General features: G+C 38.7%; 1 protein-coding gene across 3 annotated transcripts; it reads right to left on the bottom strand.

The window, feature by feature from the left end:
* Positions 1–1472: 1472 nt before the first annotated feature.
* On the bottom strand, positions 1473–20796 carry Pkc98e (Protein kinase C). 3 transcript variants are annotated; one of them, XM_077414891.1, is made up of 11 exons: positions 20193–20796; positions 19522–19845; positions 15491–15548; positions 15217–15427; positions 14345–14376; positions 13582–13652; positions 13108–13279; positions 12312–13025; positions 11631–12226; positions 11401–11549; positions 1473–8899 (listed from the first exon to the last, which is right to left on the bottom strand). In XM_077414891.1, exons 1-11 carry the CDS (start codon positions 20415–20417, stop codon positions 8893–8895), a joined length of 2559 nt encoding a protein of 852 aa, XP_077271017.1. In that variant the 5' UTR covers positions 20418–20796; the 3' UTR covers positions 1473–8892. The 3 variants fall into 3 exon arrangements, with proteins under 3 accessions (XP_077271017.1, XP_077271016.1, XP_077271018.1); XM_077414890.1 differs by lacking the exon at positions 1473–8899 and having other exon boundaries at positions 10224–11549; XM_077414892.1 differs by lacking the exon at positions 1473–8899 and having other exon boundaries at positions 10224–11549; positions 19522–20334.
* Between the last annotated feature and the right edge of the window lie 440 nt (positions 20797–21236).

Here is a 21236-nt window from a genome sequence, read left to right as displayed (position 1 = left end):
AACTCGTGTATAATTAAAGAATTTGAGGAACTCTCTCGTTGGGTTTTATAAGAACGCAGATATTCTTGAATATTCTCAGGAACGTCGTAGAGAAGCACTGTTTTGTCGCGACGGAGAACGCGACGGAGATGGTTGTTTTGTTAATCGTTTCCACTTGAATGTTTGGCGGAACCTCGACGTGTGCAGAGACAAACTGTGATCCACTTTGGAAGTCTTTAGTCTTCGAGAGCCGTTTAAACCGAGTGAGACTACGTTTCATGTTATAATACGGTATACATGACGCTTGCGTATGCGTGGGAGTGCTCTGAGAACGCGTGACAGCTCGAGAGACATCTGAGGGACGTCTGTAAACAATTTATTATTTTTTGGACACTCAGGCAGTAAAAGTCTTAACAGGTGTACCTAAAGAACGTCTGAAAATTTAAGTTCCGAAAGAAGAAGAAAAGCTCTTAAATTTTTCAGGCATCTCTTGGACGTTCTCCTTCGGATCCTTGCCTGAATGTCTAAGAAGTTAAATCTCGCAAGACATCTTAACATTTCAGACATCCTTTAGATGTTTTGAATGTTTTGCGTTGCGTTTGTATGTGTGTGTTGTGTGTGTGTAGGCGGAAGCGTGATTAATTATAAGGAACGATGCGCGCGTGCATGCATGTTATTTAAGTGATGGCGCCCGCCATCACACATGTAGCTTCAAGCGAAGTATAAGTTATTGGTTGACGATGTTATATTGATATATATATGTATACATATACATATGCATATATATATATATATATATATATATATATATATATATATACACGTATATATGTATGTATTGTATATGGAAACAATGACGCTGTGTGTATATAAATATATTACTATATATAGACAGGTATGAGATCGCGAACGTTGCGCGTTTTAAAATGGTCGCACAACACAGTGAGTGGAGTACCAGCGCGTAACGCCGTTGCTGTAAGTGCAAGGGACATTTGCGCCTACGTATTATATGTATAAAAAATATACATACGTATTATATATATATCAATGAATAAATAAATAAATATATATATATTCTATTATTATTCTATTATGTCGACTAATAAATATAACAACTAAATAAATATATATATATATATATATATATATAATAGAAAAGTATATATATTTCCTATTTTTTATAATACTTAATTATATAGAAAATATATATACGTATTATATGTATATATAAATTAATTTATAATATATAATATACTATACATATTAATATATTATATTAAATTAATTTATATTGAACAAGAAGTACACCCTGTGTGAATCACATAATTGGAACGGGCTGTAGTTCTCGTTTAATTGAAGATAGAAAAATAACAGCATATGAAAAAACTGAATGTTCAACAAGGTCTATTTTCCTATGGTCTCACATTTTTTTTCTATAAGTGCAAGAATATACCGGAAAGGTGTTTAGTCATAGAAATTGCTCCAAACGCAAATTATCTCTTCATGCAAATTAATTTATTCGCAAATTAATACATGAAATTAATGGAGGATATCGCGTAGGCGATACAGAGAATTGAACGAGGACACGGTTATTCTTGCCTTTGCTTTATATTTGAGACACTTTAGACAACAATCAGACAAATAACAATCAGACAAATAACAATCAGACAAATATTCTTCCAGGCAATTGCCCGTGTAATTATTTGTGCGACACGAGCGACAGTTTAACTCGGATGCCATCAGTATATATTTCATATATTTCTCTTTATTATAATATATATATATATATATATATATATATTATGTGAATATATATGCATCTTTGTTTTCATCTAATCCTACTTTGTGACCAGCTTCGTGACCACGGCACCGAGGAAACCAAATCGAGACAGCAAAGACAGAGGCAATCATTTTTGTGCACCCGCGTACATTCTTTTTCCTTTTACATTAAATAATCGCCACAATAATAAAATTGTGATAATAAAAATGACAATAACGATAACACTAGTCGGCGGCGTAATGAAATAGTAACAATGATGATGATCGATTAATGGCGAACAAATAATCATCTACCTTGGATGCCGACAACCATTAAGAGGTGGATAGTTCCGGAACGTCTCTTCCTTAAGTATTAAGAGCCGAAAAACGGTGACAAACAAATGCAGTATGCAAAATCTCAACATTTTGAAACATGCTCCTTCCCGTTTGCATCGTTCATTGAGATCCCCCCCCCCCATTCCACCCTTGTCCATTCGTCTTTCAATTTTCACATACCTTGTCTTTATTTGTTGAATGCGTATGCTCGTTTTATATTGAATCACGTCGGAATAAAATATGGATTTTCTACGTGGGGCGCGGTAATCGATCATGGCATAATTCTTATATCTCAATTATATAAAATACATAGTGTATGTCTGTGTATGAATATATTTATATATACAATAAATATATATATATTATATAATTAATATATACATATGCACACACACAGACACACACACACGTGTATGTGTAACATACAATACACACACATACACACACACAGCGCGCGCGGACATACACTATATACTATATTAATTATATTGATATGTTAATATATAATTTTATTACCCTCGCATCTCTGCTAAGTTCAATTAACAATTTCTGGTCTCTCTAATAAAATTTGTACAGAAGTGTGTGTATATGCGTGCGTATCGCGCATGCGACGACACGTTTCGTGCTCGCCGGCGTTCCTTTTTTCCCCCTTTTTGTTTCTCGTTTTTTTTTGGCACTTGCAATTAAATTGCTGAGATTCTTTACGTAGAGAGAAGGACGGCGTACGCTAGAAGCAAGCAATTCATCATTTTCGACAGATTTTGGAGTTTTGCGTCTACGGGACGATGAATGGAGCAGGAAAAACGCGTGTGCCACAGGGAAAAAACAGGTATATCTCGTGCACCGGGTCTCTCTCTAACATTAGCCTCATTTTGCCCCTCTCTCTCTTTCTCTCTATATCGGAAAACATCAAAAGCATCAAATACACGCGACTCAGTCCTCATGTATCTCAGGTTTCTCCCTTTCTTAACTTTTTTTTGGTCTTCCTCTTGAAGCGAGAAAACGGCCGTTTGCCACGAAACCGCGCCGTGAACTACTTTACAGCCACTTTACTGAGATTCGCGAAATAATAAAACATATTACAAAAATAATTTTACCACCCGCGGGCCCGTTGATCCTTCGATCGCCGGTCCGCGACGTTACGTAAATCGAATATGCAAACTTATCCTCGTGTACGTGTGTCTTGTATGTGTGTGTATATATATATATATATGTGAGGTGTGTACGTGTGGGTGGCCGCATCTCTCCGATTTGTATCTGTGTTTGTGAAAGTATGCTATATAAGAATGTTGCTAAAATTCCCGGTGAGACCGTAGCGAAAGCGTTACGGCGTCACGCGGGAACCTCGTCGATAGGAATGCTCGCGTTTGATTCGCATCGGAGGAAATGCATCGGCCTTTCAGCACCAGATTAATGAAAGTTCATAAACTAACGTTAATATTTTCTACAGTTGACGAGATATATAAATACAAGAAATAAATAATTGCTCGTTCGTAACGCTCGCTAATAACATTTATCTAAATGGCGCAGGTGCAGAACGGGCCTTGTTTTTTTTTTGGCAACGGACTTTACGTTAAATAGGACACGACTGGCGAGTGGTGACTTCTTCTTCCCCCGTCGCGAAAAGAAATCATCGAAATTATCACACACACACACACGCCCACGGACACACGCACGCACACGTGACGTGTTTTTCGCAAAGCAAATTTCCCTTTTCAACTCGCTCGAAAATAATTTAGCGATTTAATTAAAGGGGGGGTCTCTTTTAGCAGGGTCTCTCCGAGAACGGACGGCCGATTTTGCACGCGCGCACTCTTTCTCTATCACAATTGCAAAGAGAAGTCGTGGAAGGGAACCGCTCCTCGTATATCGCATCATCATCTCTAACACGCACACTCGCACACGCGCGCACTTAGATCCACGTACCAGTGTCTATTGCGACGAGATAGGCTTAAGTAATTCGCGTCAAGCGGAATCAGCACAATTTGAAACGCAGTAAACGTCGGAAATATATACGAATATATACAGACAAACGCAAGGATCTCCTCGTCCTGAAAAGCCCCCCGACGATTCCACAATTCGCGCGAAGAGGCAAATAGATAAATTCGCTCTACTTTGCTTCTTTTTGATTCTCTCTCTCTCTCTCTCTCTCTGTTTCCTCTTTAAATTAATTATGCGTCTGTCTGTATGCACGATTCGTCGATTTAGAGGCCCTGCACTATCGAGCGATGCACTCCCAAATATAACAACGCTGTGTATACAAAACTAACAAACGCTATTTAAAATTACGCAAACTAGATCACGCGGGTATCCGTGCGAAATAATATGCTCGGTGTGCGCTAACGAGCGTACGTTAAATTCTTGCGCGAGATCGTGGTTATTTGGCGTTGCGGCGATGGTGCTTCATTATCATGCTTTACTAGATTCTTAGTTAAATAACCATCGTGTTAAAACACACCCGATGGTTTTATATCTGAGTGTCCAATAAAGTATAAAAAAATAAACGTTTACGTTCCATATACGGTCGCCCGATGTGTATCGCGTTTCTTTTTCGACGAAGTTTGGCGCAAATAGTGCCGATTAAGTCTATGAAAGACAATGAATTTAATAACGATTCACACGACGCGATTTATATATCCATATATCTACCCCAAGATAAGTTCGGAGTGATAGGGAGGCGGGGCAGGGCGTTACGTAATCCTAAAACGAAGCGATTCGCGATATCTATATATCTTACGCAAGAATTTTCACAATGTGTAAAGCCGTTTAACGGTGTAACGACAAACAACGTAACATATATCTTACATTTCGCTATATAAAGTTAACGATAAAGTTTAGCGATGGTACGTGGAAGTGTGAGCCGGTTGAATTGAGTGAGATACTGACAGAAGAGAAAAACATGATGGTAAACGTGGTTTATATATAGTTAACAACAATCATTATATTTTTATACGTATCATTTCTTTCAGTATTTCTCTCGAATTCAACCGATCACGTCTCTATATTTTCGATTATTACGGACGGTTATTTCCTTTGTTTCTCTCACTCCATTCCTTCTCTTTTTTTTCTCCTTGTCCTTCCGTCTGTTATCAGAAGAAATTTGCTCATAGAATATATCAAGAAAGTCAATTATCGCAAGGTACATTCATGTGCTTAAGCTATGTTGAGTAATACATAGACACAAAAATAGTCAGATCTTTTTTTTTTTAACTACAATAAATCTAGTTTTAATTGTAGATCGAAAACGCAAAATTATGTAAGTGCAAAAAAAAATTAATTTCTTGAGTTGAAAAGATTTAAAGCAAAATTCCACATAATATTATGAGAAGCCATTAAATAAAATAATTATAAAATTGTTATAATTATAGTTATATAAAAATTAAGACAAAAGAAATTTTTGGAAACAATAAATATAACAAAATACAATATACAATAAATATAGCAAAATCTAATCTCTTTTTTTTACAAAGAATATGAAAAGTATAAAGTTGGGAGAAGAAAAAAAATTGGCATTTATATACATCGTGATTTACATTTTCGGTATACAAACGTTCGACGATATCGTGTATGCGTGTGCGTGTGTATGCGTATGACAACATAATAATTCAATTTCCTTTACATCGAGTAACAAATATAAAGAATGGGTAAAATAAATGCCACAGAGAGGCGTCCATTCATTTTTGTTCACAGGCAAAGTCGCAGTCCGCGCGTCTCGAAACTTTCGAACGCCGTTTGCCAGTCACACTCGTAAACGATCACTCTCATTCCCGTGTGCAAATCGGCGAGTCTTTTTAACAACTTCTGTTATTACAAAGTACACGCCATCAACGGCAACAAGGTGATCGCCTGACGTTTACCAAAGCGAAGCTTATGCTGATTATTAACGCTGATTATTTACAAATTCTCTCGAAATGTTTTCTTTTTCCTCTTTAGATTAATTTTATCTGACACCGTGCATCACACACAGGCATAAGACGATATACGAGATCCTATTCACTTGAAGTGCTGGAAATGTAAGTAAACCAAGTTATACGATGCCAATTTCGAGTTTAAAGTCACTTGTGTTATGATGAAAAAAGAAACGCGCATGACACCAATATGAAGTAACAAAAGTGATCACCAGAAAATTTACACGGTCTATCTTAATTATGAAAAACAGAGTCCAAGATGTCAAAGTGGCTCGCCGAATATCTGACCTATAAGTCTTTTCGAAACTGGACTTGGTCTATTTGTATTTTCAGCGCTTCACCTAATCTCTATATTGCAACAATGTTTTAATTCTTTCTCGTTTAGTATGTTTCTTGCATTACGATTTATATTCCTTTGTTAATGCGCTATTTGGATATACGTACAACAATATCACATACAACAATATTACATGAAACAATATTGTACAACAATATACATATATATGTAATATTGTGATGTAATGATGTAGTGCGAGAAAAATGCTGAACGAGAAAGAATTAACATTGTTATATATGTATATATATGATACAATCATACATTTATATATACATACAACAATATTATATCAACTGACATTAAAATCAAATCCATTGCATTGCAATGGCATCAAATCTACACACTGCGCATAGCGACGACCTGCGTAACAGCAGGTCATTTTTTTTGTGCATTAAACGAGTGACTAGTCATTACAAAAATCTCACGGCGAATACTCGCAGATCGGGAAATCGAGTTTGCAGAGCACTATCGTCGAGATTATCCTGTCGGTTAAGCCAAATAGCGTGCTTCCGCCGACGACGATAGTTCTCCCTCACAAGTACAAATTGCGTTAATTGTAAAAAAAAAGAAACTACAAAAAATTAAGCATCACCTAGACGATAAATTCCGTCTTTAATGTAAAAATCTTAACGACGAATTTGACGTTTAATCAACGGTTGCCAACGACACGATGTGTTAACGCAACCGTTAATTAAACGAAGCCGGCTCTATACAAAAGGAGTACAAATCGGTAAGTAATCTGACCTATCATAACAGGAAAGTTATAAATATGGAATTGGAGGGACGTCGATTTAATCGTACAAGTAACATTTCGATAAAAATCTCTGAATAAAAACTCACGCGACTTTGGAAATACTTTCTAAACTAAAACACTCCGCGTATCTTACACTCGCGAGAAAGAAAATTAATGGAAGAGTGCGATGCCGTCGCGAGCAATCAACTTAACAAAAGGAAGCAGGCAAATAAACTAACGCACCCGTTCTCGCGGTCCTCGATGACCGTCGAAGACGAGAAGTTAGAATACCACCTCACTTGGCTTTCAGAATCACTGCGTCGCTCGAACGGACAACAATTCGGTTTCGGGTAATTCTCGAGAGAGAGCTTATCACAAGATGTACTGAGATCCGAAAGGAATTTTGACGTTACGTCGGTGTCGATTTTGTCGAATCGATGTGCTAAGGACGGCAATTGTTGTGTTCTTTCGTAGATCCGTTCGGCGATCGTCGAGGTAACGCGACACGAGCGTATATATGATCGCGATAATAAATATGTATGTACTACATATAGGTACATACATATGTATGTATCGTTACGGAAAACGAGAGGACCGATACGCCGAAATAGACATCCGATAACACTCGATATAAATCTAACAGGAAATAACGCGCGAGACCGTCTTTAATGCTTTATTTTTGTTTCTTCTTCTTCTTAAAGCGTTAGGCCATAGGACTAACCCGTTTCTCTCGCTCTCTTCTCTCTAAACTTATATAGACTCAACCGCCGTAACACGAATCCTCAGACCAGATCCGTCCCGTAAATCTCCGTTCTGACTAGATTCATAATAAATACACGTACGCCGACGAAGCTTCATGGACATGCTAAAAGAATATATGAGTTCGGTAATCACGTCTAGAGGTGTTACGAATACGAAGAGACGTGAACGAACGGTCGTCTTGCGCCTTCGTCAGGTACTTTTTACAACGAGACAGTATTCGGGTCGAAGAAGAATGCGCGCATGTCGATGAAGCTTCATAGACTTAAGTGAAAAAATATGAGCATGGTAATCATGTTTGATGACACTGAGAATACGAAGAGACGCGAGCTAACGGTCGTCTTGCGCCTTCATCAGGTACTTTTTACATCGAGATAGATTTTATATCGCGTCGACGGGCCGAAGAAGGATGCACGTACGTCGACGAAACTTCATAAATAGCTTTTTTTTCTTTTTAGCGAATATAGACTCAAAAATTATGTTCGACGATGTCAAGAATACGAAGAGATGCGAGCTATCGATCGTCTTATGTCTTCGTCAGGTACTTTTACATCGAGTTAGTTCTCTATCGCCGGGCCGAAGAAAATAGATGAGTCACAGGGGGGACAGGAAAAAAAATGCCGATAAATATAAGGAGACGTGCAATTAGCGGCCGTAATCGGATTACGACCGTCGCGGTGACGAGGACACCGTAGCGCGAATCAATATACACGGTGTCTTCCACGATGTATCTGATTCGTAGGAACGCTACGGTGTAAGGAAATATACACATGGAAGTACACGGAGAAGAAAAGTATCGATACAGTCTCCATCGGAAGTTAATACCCCTGGGCGCTCAGAACGTTACAATTTGCTGGTCAACGCTCGATCGCTCTATAGCAACGACAGCGAGACGCACGATCAACGAATGTGTCACGGGCTCCCTTCCCTCACATCACCCTCCTACTTCGAAGGCGCAAAGAAATCCCATTCTCGTACAAGCTCGAAAGGCGCGTATCGTCGGTAGCGTGAGGATCCGGGTGTCCGGGAAACAAGGGTAAGTGCTCCTTACAGTCCTGCTTGCGTTCTCTTATTTTGCAGGCCTAAGATCTGCGAAGGACATAAAAATGTACGTTTATATAATGACAATATCATGATGTCAAGTCGCACTTGCCGTCGCCGATGACGACAAAAGACACCGGGGGCTCGCTGCGTCCACGGTCGGTTTTTTTTTCGTTTGTCGTCGAGAGAAAGGGTACGCGCGACAAAAAGCGTTCGATATAACGCCTGATCTCAATATTGCTATCGGTTTTTTGCTCTCGTTTCGTAATTATTGTAGTTAAGTACTAAAAAAAATTTTTTTAACACTCATTACGTTTCTCTAATCTATTGTCTGTGACATTGAAGTTTCGATATATTTGGATATTATGTCCCTCGCTTCTCTTTTTATTCACCTGCTCCAGCCCAAACACGTCTTTAAGTAAGTGTCCTTAAACAGATTCAACGTTTATGGACCTTACAATACATCGTTTTGAAACGAGTAGTCGCAATGCGTTACAATTTGTTTCAGAACGAAGCACCGGAAAGTTCTTAGACGAAGTCCTAGATCGAGCAAAAACAGCAAGTCCAAAGCCTAAGCATCGAAATCGCTTAGATGCACTTGTTTTTATAAAGATATCAACGCGATATCTCGCGAGCAAGATTGTATACGTCTGGTAATAGCCGTGAGAATCACAAATGCAAATTATTAGTAATGTGACCGCTGCGAGCTTTCCTATTTTAAAGTAGATTAAATTAAATTTAAATTATAATCATCCTTCTCGCTTGTTTCATGCCTTGTTAAAATACATTAAGATATATACAAATATAATACATATATTGACTATGGAAATAAGTAAAACGTAATCATTAAAAGGAATTATTAAAAATAATTAGAAAAAGACGTGTGCAGTTTTATTGCAATGAATCTAATCAGAATCTATTCTCTTCTGCACCGATTCGCAGAATTTCGTGCCGCTTTCTCTTATAAATGGCAGGTGGCAGAGTTAAAATATTGCAGTGTATTTACTCTTCTCTCTCTTCAGTATATCATATTTTATCGCATACAATTTATCTTATGATTTTCCATGTTTCTATTTCTATGTTTCGGTCCATCTCTTGTTTCATTTTGATTAGGCTTCGTAGCAGTAATATTGCTAGTGCCTAGTCCTTCTCATGTATTTATCCTTTATTTATATATTATCTCGTCTATTACATATAATATATAAATATTATATATAATATCCAATATATTGTAGGTATCCATAGTTATTATTATTATCATTACAATTACTATTATATGGATATACATTGAGACAGACATGATATAGATTACATATCTTTACATATTTTGATTGGAACCAGGCATATTATGGTGTCATCGCACTCATCCTACGTTTTTTTTTTTGTAAATAATTGTTTTAATCACTTATTTCATTTAATTTAGGCTTTATAGCAGCAGTATTATTGCTGCTCCGCTTTATACATATATTCATCTTTCATTTATATATTATCATCTATTATATATAATATCCAATTTATATGTATATAATACAGTTTACTATTTTATTAGCATTACTATTTTATAAATATATAGATAGACAAGATATAGATTATCCTCATATACTTTGATTGGAAACAGGCGTATCATATTTCATCACAAACAACTCACCCTACGATTTTCATAAATATAAATCATTGTTTCAATCTCTTATTATGATTAGGTTTCACAGCAGCACTATTGCTTGCGCCTTGCTTTTTACATGTACTCATTGTTAATTTATATATTATCGTCTATTATATATAATATCTAATTGCATGCATGCAATATAGCTATTATTATTATATGAATATATAGACAGACATGATATAAATTATATATCTATGTATCTATATATCTATATACTTTGATTCGAAATAATCATTGTCGTATTTCATTCCACAGCTCGTCCTACAATTTTCGTAAATCAATGTTTCAATATCTTATTTCATTTTGGCTTTTATAGCAGCAATATTGCTAACGCCTTGTCTGTTGTATGTATTCATTTTTCATTTATATATGTATATCGTCTATTATATATAACATCCAATGGCATGTATGTAATAAAACTATATAGACACAAACGTTATATAAAGAGGAGAGAGAAAGAGAGAAAAGATAAAAATTATATGTCTTCATATACTTTGATTGGAGACTATTAAATTCTACTCAAGCGATCATTATCGATGAAGAAAAAAAGTTCAGTTCTCTTTAAATATGAAATAACGGTCGCCCGATACATCGTATCATATTTGATCTCTAAATTGAGTTTTTCTCACTAATTTCGAATTCGTAGTACTTTGGATTACCACCAATATGTCTCGATTGGCCAAAAAACTTTCTTTTGCGGTAAATGGAATCACTTCCGTCGGACGTAATTGCTAAAGGAGATCTTGAGCAGTTTCAAAACGCCTATTGCACGTTCAACAAGGATAACAAACGTTGAACAAAGCAATTAAACGAGAAGGATGATATTACAATAAAACCGAATTTTTTTAAATCGAAACTCATCACCTCTTATTGCGTAGTATACCTGAATGGATTGAAGTCTTTATTTACTATGGAGAAACCACGAAACTCTTCTTGATTGATGTCGCTCATTTTGTCTGCACTCTCCGGCGTTAACACAGGATCCTCCTTCGTGAATTCCGTATCAAAGTTCAAGGCATCTTTTTCATTTTTCTGAAAATTGCCAGGAACAACTGCGTCACACAATCGGTCATTTATCATTCATTAATCAAAATAACAAATCGCGAAACTCACAATTTTAGGTCTGATTGGAGGTTTTATTTTACGCGCTTCGAGAGCTTCCCAATCTAGATATTTGAAAAATGGGTGGACCCTTATGGCACTTTCGCCACCGTCGGCTGCAACACAACCTAATCGCTTGGCAGGATTCTTGGTCATAAAGGCTTTTAAAACAGACTCCGCTTCCGGAGAAACCCACCCTGGAAACACTAAGTCATCCCGTAATATCGATTCGAACAGATCGTCCTCGTTCTCGGCCTCGAAGGGTGGTTGTCCAGCCACCATTTCGTATAACAAAACACCGAGAGCCCACCAATCAACACTAGCACCATACGGTAATTCTTGGAGTATTTCGGGAGCTATATAGTCCGGCGTGCCACAGAATGTCGATGTTGTCGTTTCACCCTCGATTATATTCTCCTTACACATTCCGAAATCCGCCAGTTTACAATGTCCTTCTGCATCCAGCAGTATGTTGTCCAGTTTCAGATCACGGTATATAATGTAATTTCTATGCAGGAACTGAAGCGCGAGTATCACTTCCGCTGCATAGAAACGTGCTCTCGATTCGTCGAACTTTCGAGCCTTCTGGATATGGAACATCAGATCACCTAGAACAAATCAAGAGATGATAATAAGACATTCAGATAAATAGAGAATACCTTTCATTATGTATTCTAAAATGGCGATTTGTACCTCCTTTCACATATTCCATAACGAAGAAGAGTCGGTCAAACGTTTGGAAACAACTGTGAATGGCTGTCAGGAAAGGATGTCTAGCTGCGAGGGTTAAAATCCTCTTTTCCGTCATCGTGCAGTCCACGTCGTCGTCTTGAATAATGACACTTTTCTTCAAGATTTTCACGGCGTAAATCTCATCGGGATTAGCTTTTCGTTCGACTAACATTACTTTACCGAAACTACCTTTACCGAGAACCTTAATAAAATTAAAGTCATCTAAACCAAATTTTCTTACATCGCTGCTGTTAGTTCCATCATCTTTGGCATAAGAGTCCCTATGACTCGTCTGGGAACCGTCCATACCCATTTCGTCCGATTGTTCTTCTGCCAGTTCGTCCGTCAGTTCATCTGACTGATCATCTGAGTGTCTTTTTGACTGTTTTCTCGACTCATCTTTATGTTCTTTTATCGTTTTTTCTTTCTGTCCTTTTTTCTGTCCCTTCTTCATTCCCTTTTTATCTTTTTTAAAGTTTTTGTCATCTTGATCTTCTTCCTTTTCTGCAATTGTAGGTGTTTGCGGACGTGAAGATACTCTAATTTTCGGAGCTCTTGATTGCTTGTTTGCAGAGAAATTGATCGTCTTCAGAATTTCGCTCATAGCTTTGGTATTGATACCACAACTATTTGGAACATTCTTTTGACATCGTTTATGAACATTCATGTTACAAGCTGCATGAAAAGAAATACAATGCAATTTAATAAGTTTACTTAATGAGAGAATTTTCGTTAGAAATATGAATGGTTGCGTTACCTTCGCATTGTAAGCCCTGCTTGAACAAACCGTATAGTAAGGATCCGCAGTGGTCACAAAATGTAAATCTTTTATAATTATGAAGAGCAAAGCGATGGGGAACGTCTATATTGAAGCGCGCTATTTCTGTGCCTTGGTTCGTTGCAGGTATTCCAGCAACTGCGGTTGCACCCTAAGTGAATCATTTGAAAAACCACAAACTTAGAGAACAAGTACAACAAAACAATGAGACCTAGTAGAATAAAATTAAAATTGGTGATATAAACAAACAAATATATATATATATATATATATATATATATATGTGTGTGTATAATTTACCAATTAAAAATTATTCGTAGATAGTTAATTAATTGAAGATTAGAAAATGCGTAACATGTTCAAAAATTCAATAATCTGAATAATATCAATATGTAAATGGCTCATAATACTTCTATTATGTCACGTCATTGTAGAAACAAGTGATAAACATACCTCATCTTTCATTCCTGGACATTTGGTTATCACCAACATGTGACATCTCTTGTGGACTACGCAAGTGCATACTGAAACAGCAATACGTAAAGTATCCCCTTATAAAAATGCTCATTTCCAAGACGTAACGCCAAGTACAGCACGTCCAAAGCTATAGCTGCATGCGTGATAAGACGCATCCGGAAATTATTTACAGTACCATACCATAAGCAGAAATAAAATTGTGATTCACTTAATATTATCTTCGACACAAAATCGGCAGGAGTTTTGATACCAAAAATATTACCAAGCACTAAGATGGCGTGTTTGGAATTTTTATCGAAGGGCAACATGCAATAAACCGACTACTTGATGGCCACAGATCTAAATTGTATCGAAGCAAATGAAATGAAATCGGGAGACCTAACCATCGTATTAAGAACAAAGATCCTTATATATGACTAATACAGCCATAAGTACTGAAATATTTTATCGCGAAGCAGATTAATCCCAAGGCGGTCATATGTGTACTGGTTGCGGTGGAACAGAAAGTGCATGAACTGATGCGATACAAATTTGTAAGGCGCTATGGTAGTTAACAAAGCGTCAAAAAAGTAAGCTGTTAAATCGATTGATTAAGAGTCTTAATTGTGATTTTTTTTTCTCGTCGCTAAAGCTAATCGCACGTACACACTCGTAACTGCACACACATTCATACGTATAAGGGTGCGGCAAGCGGATACATAACTATAATCTGTTAATAACGGTGTATGTGTCTTCTCACCTTGACACTGATAGCCCTGCTTGCCAAAGCCCCTGAAATATAACAGACAAAACACGTCACATCGTATCCTCATAATCTCTCCTAAGACACATACGTTTGCCTTCTTCAATCATGCTTAGTCATCATCTATGTTAGACTCCTTGATTTTTAGATGATTAAGAACTTGCGCGCGATGAGAAAGATTGATCAAATCACTTCATAGATCCTAGTCGATATTTAACCTCCTAAATATTTTACAAATTGGATATTGTGTTTATTCAAAAATATTGCCAATTGGAACGGTATATGTGGTGCAAATGCTCCAACACCTGAATATCTTGAAATGAAGATTCAGCAGTTTTAAAAGCATGTGCTCTTGTAAAGTCCAAGCATGCAACCCGTTTAAAACAGGGAAATTTATCTCAAATAGCGTTTGGAATATACCCTGGTTGTATATAGCAATACCAAAAGCCTGCTTTTTCTAACTCTGCACCCGAGTTTCCGAGTTAAAATAACCATATATGTAATAATTCAGTCTTCAACGCAAACCATTGTTAATTACACACTATAGCCAATGAATTATCTCCTCTTGGCATTACTAACGTAGATAACGAGGAAAGTACCAACCAAATACCCAATGCATGCAAATCCTGCATTTTGCAAATTTTCAATCGATAATTCGATGTGCATTTTATAACTAAATTTTGACAGACGTATTTGTAAATGTAATCGCGGGTAAAATATACATCAGTTCAGGCATGCTCCCGTTTTTTCCAAGTATAATCTCGAGATAGCACGCACTCGGGCTATCAAAGATAGCGTCAAGAAGTATTTGTACGTAGGATATCTTATAAGCGATGAGAAGCGATATGTTTTTGCACTGGCATACGTACCAAATAAAGTCACGACAGTGCGAACAAAACGTCGGTTGTCTCAGAAAGGTAGCCATAAATTTGTGTCCGTTGATTTGGTGAATCCTTCGTCGCATCGCTCTCCGACGGTTCAAGGGCTGTTTTTTCTCCTTAAACTCATGCCGGTCCTTCTTGCCTTTAGCACGGCTATGTTCTCCGCCGCTATATTCTCCATAGAAACTTGGTTGCCGAACTAAAAATATTAAATCATGTTGTTGAATTATGTATGCGTATCGAATATTGAGATTTTTCTTACTTGGTGCATTCCACATGGCTACTTTCAGTCGTAACCTTCCCGCAGGTTCTAGTTCGACCTGCAACAGTTTTTTTATTGTCAATTAGTCTTAAAACTATACACACTACATTTTCATACGCGGGCTATACACTATACATTATATAGTCTATACACTATATAGTGACTAAGATATAGTGACTTTAATTGAACATTATTATGTATAATAAAAATTTCACATTTTTCTACAAATTCTGGTGTACAAATACACCAAATTTTTCTTCCGGAAATAGTTCGTGGAATATAATTATAAAAAGTCAAAAATTAGAATTTGTATTAACAAATCGATTGTTAATACCGGTCCGCGCTTGCAACGCGACGATGCGAGACGAGCAGCTGAGCGATCTGCTAATCTGCTTCATTCGGTCAAGGTTGGTCAAGGTCCGCGGTACTGAAAGCACGTTTCGTTAGTTCCCCGAATTCATTGTTCACTTGTGACTTGTGAGATTTTAATACTACAGCGATGTTACAGTGACGAATCGCGATAAAGTGCGGCCTAGCGAGATCAGTTTTGTAAAGCGGATATTTGCGCGAGTGGTGAATCCGAATCTAATGAATGATAATCTACTCGGAACGTATAATTGTAAACGAACGGTGGCATTGTGCTATTTGGTGCTATTGCTTACGAGGCACCCGCCTCATGCCCGCGACCGGATCACGACCGGATTGAATGGTGCGTGCGCGTGTGATAGCAGTGCGTAACAAACGGAGAGAGTGAAAAAAACATCCCTGCCTTCCCAATAGAGACGCATTACACGCGCGCTTCCTGCGAAGGACGTATTTAAGTATAATACGTGGACCATCGCGAGGATTCCTCTACATTCCCCGCTGTCGTCGCCACATCGACGATCGAGCTGCGTTCATCTCAACGCTAAGTACTCCGTTCTATTTTCAGTCCGAACGTTCGGATAAGCGTGTATACTAGCGTGTACCAAGCGTGCACCGCAGGCTCGTTCAAGCCCATCCGACATTCGTCGTCGGATAACTCGTGTCGTACGACAGACGCTTTTAATATTACAGCTCGTCAGATTAGGAGGCCGAGTGTCGGCTTACACAACCACAACCGTGTTACACGCGTTTTATAAGAATGACCAACCGGGGGTGAGGCATTACACATTACACATGCTTTGCATTATCATATTGAGCTTATCTCTGCGAATTATTCGATTTATTAACGTATGCATTGCTGTACACATTATTCAACTGATTAGTTTTAGTTTCCGCGCGTTGTGTCTCACAGACTCATTCCAATTGCATCACTGCAAATTATGTTAGATTATTACACGTGCGTTACGGTATTTACAATAATTCTCAAGTCACTCAACTATTCGTACGCGGCATAAAAATACTTTCGTATTTACTGCTAATATTTTCCTTGTGTACTTAATCTAATTTTATTCGTCAGATGTATCGTTGCTATTCTGATCTTATGTCAACTGCGCTATTATTTTACGGAATTTCAAGATACATGAATTGATATTGTGTGTTATAATTATATTACGTATATGCCTATCAGGAGGAGCTTTTATCAATTTACCGAGACAACTAAACCCCCTGTTATCCGTTCACCTCGGTTACATCCTAACTTCTTAGTTTCATACTATTTTAAACGGAATTAAAACTTTGTTCTTATATGGAATGAGAAAGAAAGCTACATTTTAATGTTATAAATAAAACTGCATAATTTTATTAATTCCAATAATAAATCATATGTGAATAAAACTTGAGTGCTTTTATTCATACTTCGTAACGAGAAAAAAATTTTTAAATTACTAATTTTTAATTATAGAAATCTGCATCACACACACACACGCACACACACACACACACAAAGATCGCTTTCGTCGATAAATTAGCTGCTTGTATGATAATAAGTCTATTGTAAAAGTCAAATTTTTATCAATAAAATATTATGCAGTTTCCTGCGATATAAAGCTCTTTCATACTTTATTTATTTTGTCGAGAAACGTCGGACGTCCATTATAAGAAAATATCCTATAGTTGCCTTGATTTTCTAATAATAAACCATATAGCTTCGTCAATGTTTTAAAATTATTCATTTACTAATTAAATCATATTATATATTTTAATATTGGATATATTATATTTGATATTAGATTGTTGATATTATTATATTATTGAGATTATATTATTTATATTAAATTATTGATATATATAAATATTCTCAATTATGCGTGTCCCCAAAAGGCTTATGATATTCTGAATCAAAATGGAACAACTTTCTTCTCGTTGCAAAAATTTAGATAATACACCGTTTCTTAATAGTTCAATTTTTGAGCAAACGAGGTTCGATCGACAAGAGAAACGTCGAAATATAAATTCTCTCACAAATCGATTCTGCATATATCAATATTCTGACATAAATATATAAAGATAATGTCAATAAGTTAATAGTTAATGTAATTATATACATAAATTTTTAATGTTTTGCAAACATTCTGATTTTCCGATGCTATTGTCTCAATATTTTCACGAAATGATAATGAGATGAAAGATTGAGATGTAGATTGATATAAAACACGTATTTATACAAGAGAAAATTTACATCTCAATATACCTCTTTGATCGAGAATCTCATTTACCAAACGGTTGTTTATATAACTAAAAAATGCATCACCTCGATTTTTTTGCAAGAGAATAAACCTGCTCCAGGAACATCGTGGTACGCTTTTCAAACGATTATTCTGGGACCTCGTACGATTTGACGTTTTGACGTTAAGAAAACATGCAGTTGTTTTTGAAAAAGAGCGCATAATTTGCAATACGCTGTTACATATTTCATTTTTAAAAGCGACTATGAGTTCTCTCGACACAATTCATCTCATTATTCTATGTAAAAAAGTATTTAAGAAAAGTAATTGAAAAATAAATACTTTGAGAGATATAATACATTTCACATTTAATGTCAAAAAATGTGTCGGAATAAGATATCTCCTAAACCATTAACTTTCTGTTAACTTTATTTGAATACCGTAAAGCAGAATGAGTATCGAATTATACAAGAAAAAATCGTACAACTCCATTTTAAGAAAAATAACGATATTTTTTAAATCTCAAAGAAAGAATTCATTAAATCACTTCATTAAAATCTCAGTTTATAAATAGAGACTACATCAGACTACATTAAAAACATTGTATTTTTCAATAAACCGTTCCTCTTGTATCAAAGAGATATCATGTAGCAGCGTCATTAAAATAAGTACAGAGAAATAAAACATGCGAGACGCATGTACAGAACGAAATTGAAGGTTTCTGTTGAAGACCGATTTAATATTTTTCCCTATGCAAAAATGAAAATAGCATTTATCCACTCCATCTTGGTGGGAATAATTTTATACGAAGAAAGAAGATATCGCGAAATGCATCGTTTTCATTTATACCAGTATATAAAACAATTAATTACACGTAGCAATATATTTCTTCTTTATGCAAAATTAGCTCCAAAAGAAAATTCGCAGATATCCTTTTCGTTCCCTGTATTATAATATGTGATTTCTATATATCAACTTAGGTGTCGTTCGTACACTCAGTTACACCAGCAATGTAACGATGTGATATTACACAATCCTGTTTTCGGCCAGATTATACATCCTGCCTACAATGCAGACGAAAGAAGAAAAAAGAATTAATTCAAGTCGTATCAAACCCTATGTATGTATTATTTGATTTACGTCACTTTAAATGTCGTTCGTTTATTTGGCTGCACCAGCGATATATAGCATTGCGATCCTGTTTTCATCCAGATCACATTCGGATCACATAGGCACTCTACCTACAACAATTCAAACGAAGAAGGAGACGAGAACCAGCTCAGGTGTATGTATTAATACAACCTGCTAGCACACAACACACGCGTGTAGCACGACTGTAGCACGCGCGGGGATGCACACATGCGCTCGCGCTCGCGCGCACGCGGGATTTAAAGCCCAGCGGAAGATCGGGAGCACCGAAACGGCGCGGAGTGCCGAACTCACCCAGAAATCGTTGATCCCCTCGTATAGATTTTTCACGAGTTCCGTGAACGGTATGTTGCAATTGGCAATGAAGTAATCCGGCGGCAGGACCGCGTCGTGGAAGATGGTGAGACCGAGGAAGACCGCCTGCTGCACCTCGTGGATGAACGACTCGTTCCACACCGGGTCCGAGGTCTTCAGCTTGGTGGTCGTGCGCGCCAGGTGAAGCTCGTCGACGTCCAGCTGCACGTACGGATCGAGCGTGGGCTCCTCCTTCTCCTTCCAGAACTTCCGCTGCTTGTCGGTCGCCCTGAGCTTCCTCGCCTCGCAGATCTCGATCTTCATCTTGCCGGAGAACATGGTGAACATCCTCACGACGAGCCGGAGCGCCCCGTCGTCGACGACGACGACGACGACGACGACGACGACGACGACGACGGAGACCGGAGAGACGAGTGGACACCCGCGCGGACAGGCGGACAGGCGAGAGGCGGGAGGCGCGCGCGCGCGCGGCGCGGCGCGGAGGAAAATCCGACGCGCTCTGTCCTGTCCTCTGCTCGACCGTCGCGGACGGACAGGTACCACCTCTCGTGGTGAACGCGCTTATGTAGAAAATCGCGCCCACGCTTGTTACCCTACCTCTTCGCGCGTCTCAATCCATCCCTCTGTCTCGCTTTTTCATCTCTTTCTACCTCTCTCCCGCCGTTCGTCGCCGCCACCGTCACCACCGTCGCCGTCGCCTCGCCGCCGCTGCCACCAGCCACTGCCGCTGTGTCAAGTGTTCTTCTATGCCTATGCCACCGCCACCTCCTCCTCGTCGTCGCCCTTTCCCTTTCCTTCTCCGCCACGGGCAGTACGGGCACTGACGAACGCGGTGCAATTATGAACACTCCGCTGGGCGCTTGCCTTGCGTGCATAACAGGGACCAGCAGCGCGGCCTGTTCGCCGCTTCCGTTGCTGATCGCGGCAGCACGACGGGACGACGACGGTGCGACGACGACGATGACGACGACGCGACGAGGACGACGAGTACCGCGGGAGTACACGACGAGTACGGGGCCTGCCCTCGTTTCCTTCCTGTCCCCCTGACACCCATCGGGGCTTTCCTCTCGTCTTCCCCCCCGGGTGTGCCCCTCTTTCCCACTTTTTAGACTCTCGTCTACCCCTGTCCCTGTTTGAGAAATCGGCGACGCGTAAATCGGCGAATCGCGCGCGCGCGCGCGCGCGGGGGGGGCCGTCACCCCCGCTTTTTCAACGGCGAACGCGGGACGACCTGGACGACCTATCCATGGGCCGTGAAACGCGCGACACTCGGCCTGTCCTAGGCTGCCTCGCACCGACCCGAACGGAATCGAGGACCGCTCGATTGCTCATTTACGTTCCACACTAACGAACATCGACCCGCGACCGCATTCCAGGCCTACCACGGACGGCTCCGGGTGCCTAGACTCCCCGTGCTCCGTTCACGGTGGAGCTCGTTCGGTTTTCGTCTAGGGAGCGGTATCTTTGTCTCCCCTCCCCTATGTTTTCCTCCTCTCGCGAGAGGCTAGGAGGGAAGGAAGAAGAACGAGGTTGGCAGAACTGATTAGAGCTGGATCCCGTCGTCATCGGGGCATCGGGGCATTTGGGGGCATTAAATGCGTGAAGCCAACGTCTCCGGCGCCTTGGGTCTCATCGTCACCGGGGCTTTGGATTCTTAAAGCGTTAGCCGTCTAACGAAGACGTTAAAGGACCCC

The sequence above is a fragment of the Temnothorax americanus genome, unplaced genomic scaffold (assembly GCF_048541705.1).
Source record: "Temnothorax americanus isolate GAGA-0224 unplaced genomic scaffold, ASM4854170v1 Scaffold39, whole genome shotgun sequence".
Classification (NCBI taxonomy): domain Eukaryota; kingdom Metazoa; phylum Arthropoda; class Insecta; order Hymenoptera; family Formicidae; genus Temnothorax; species Temnothorax americanus.
This window is presented reverse-complemented; position numbering and strand designations above follow the sequence as displayed.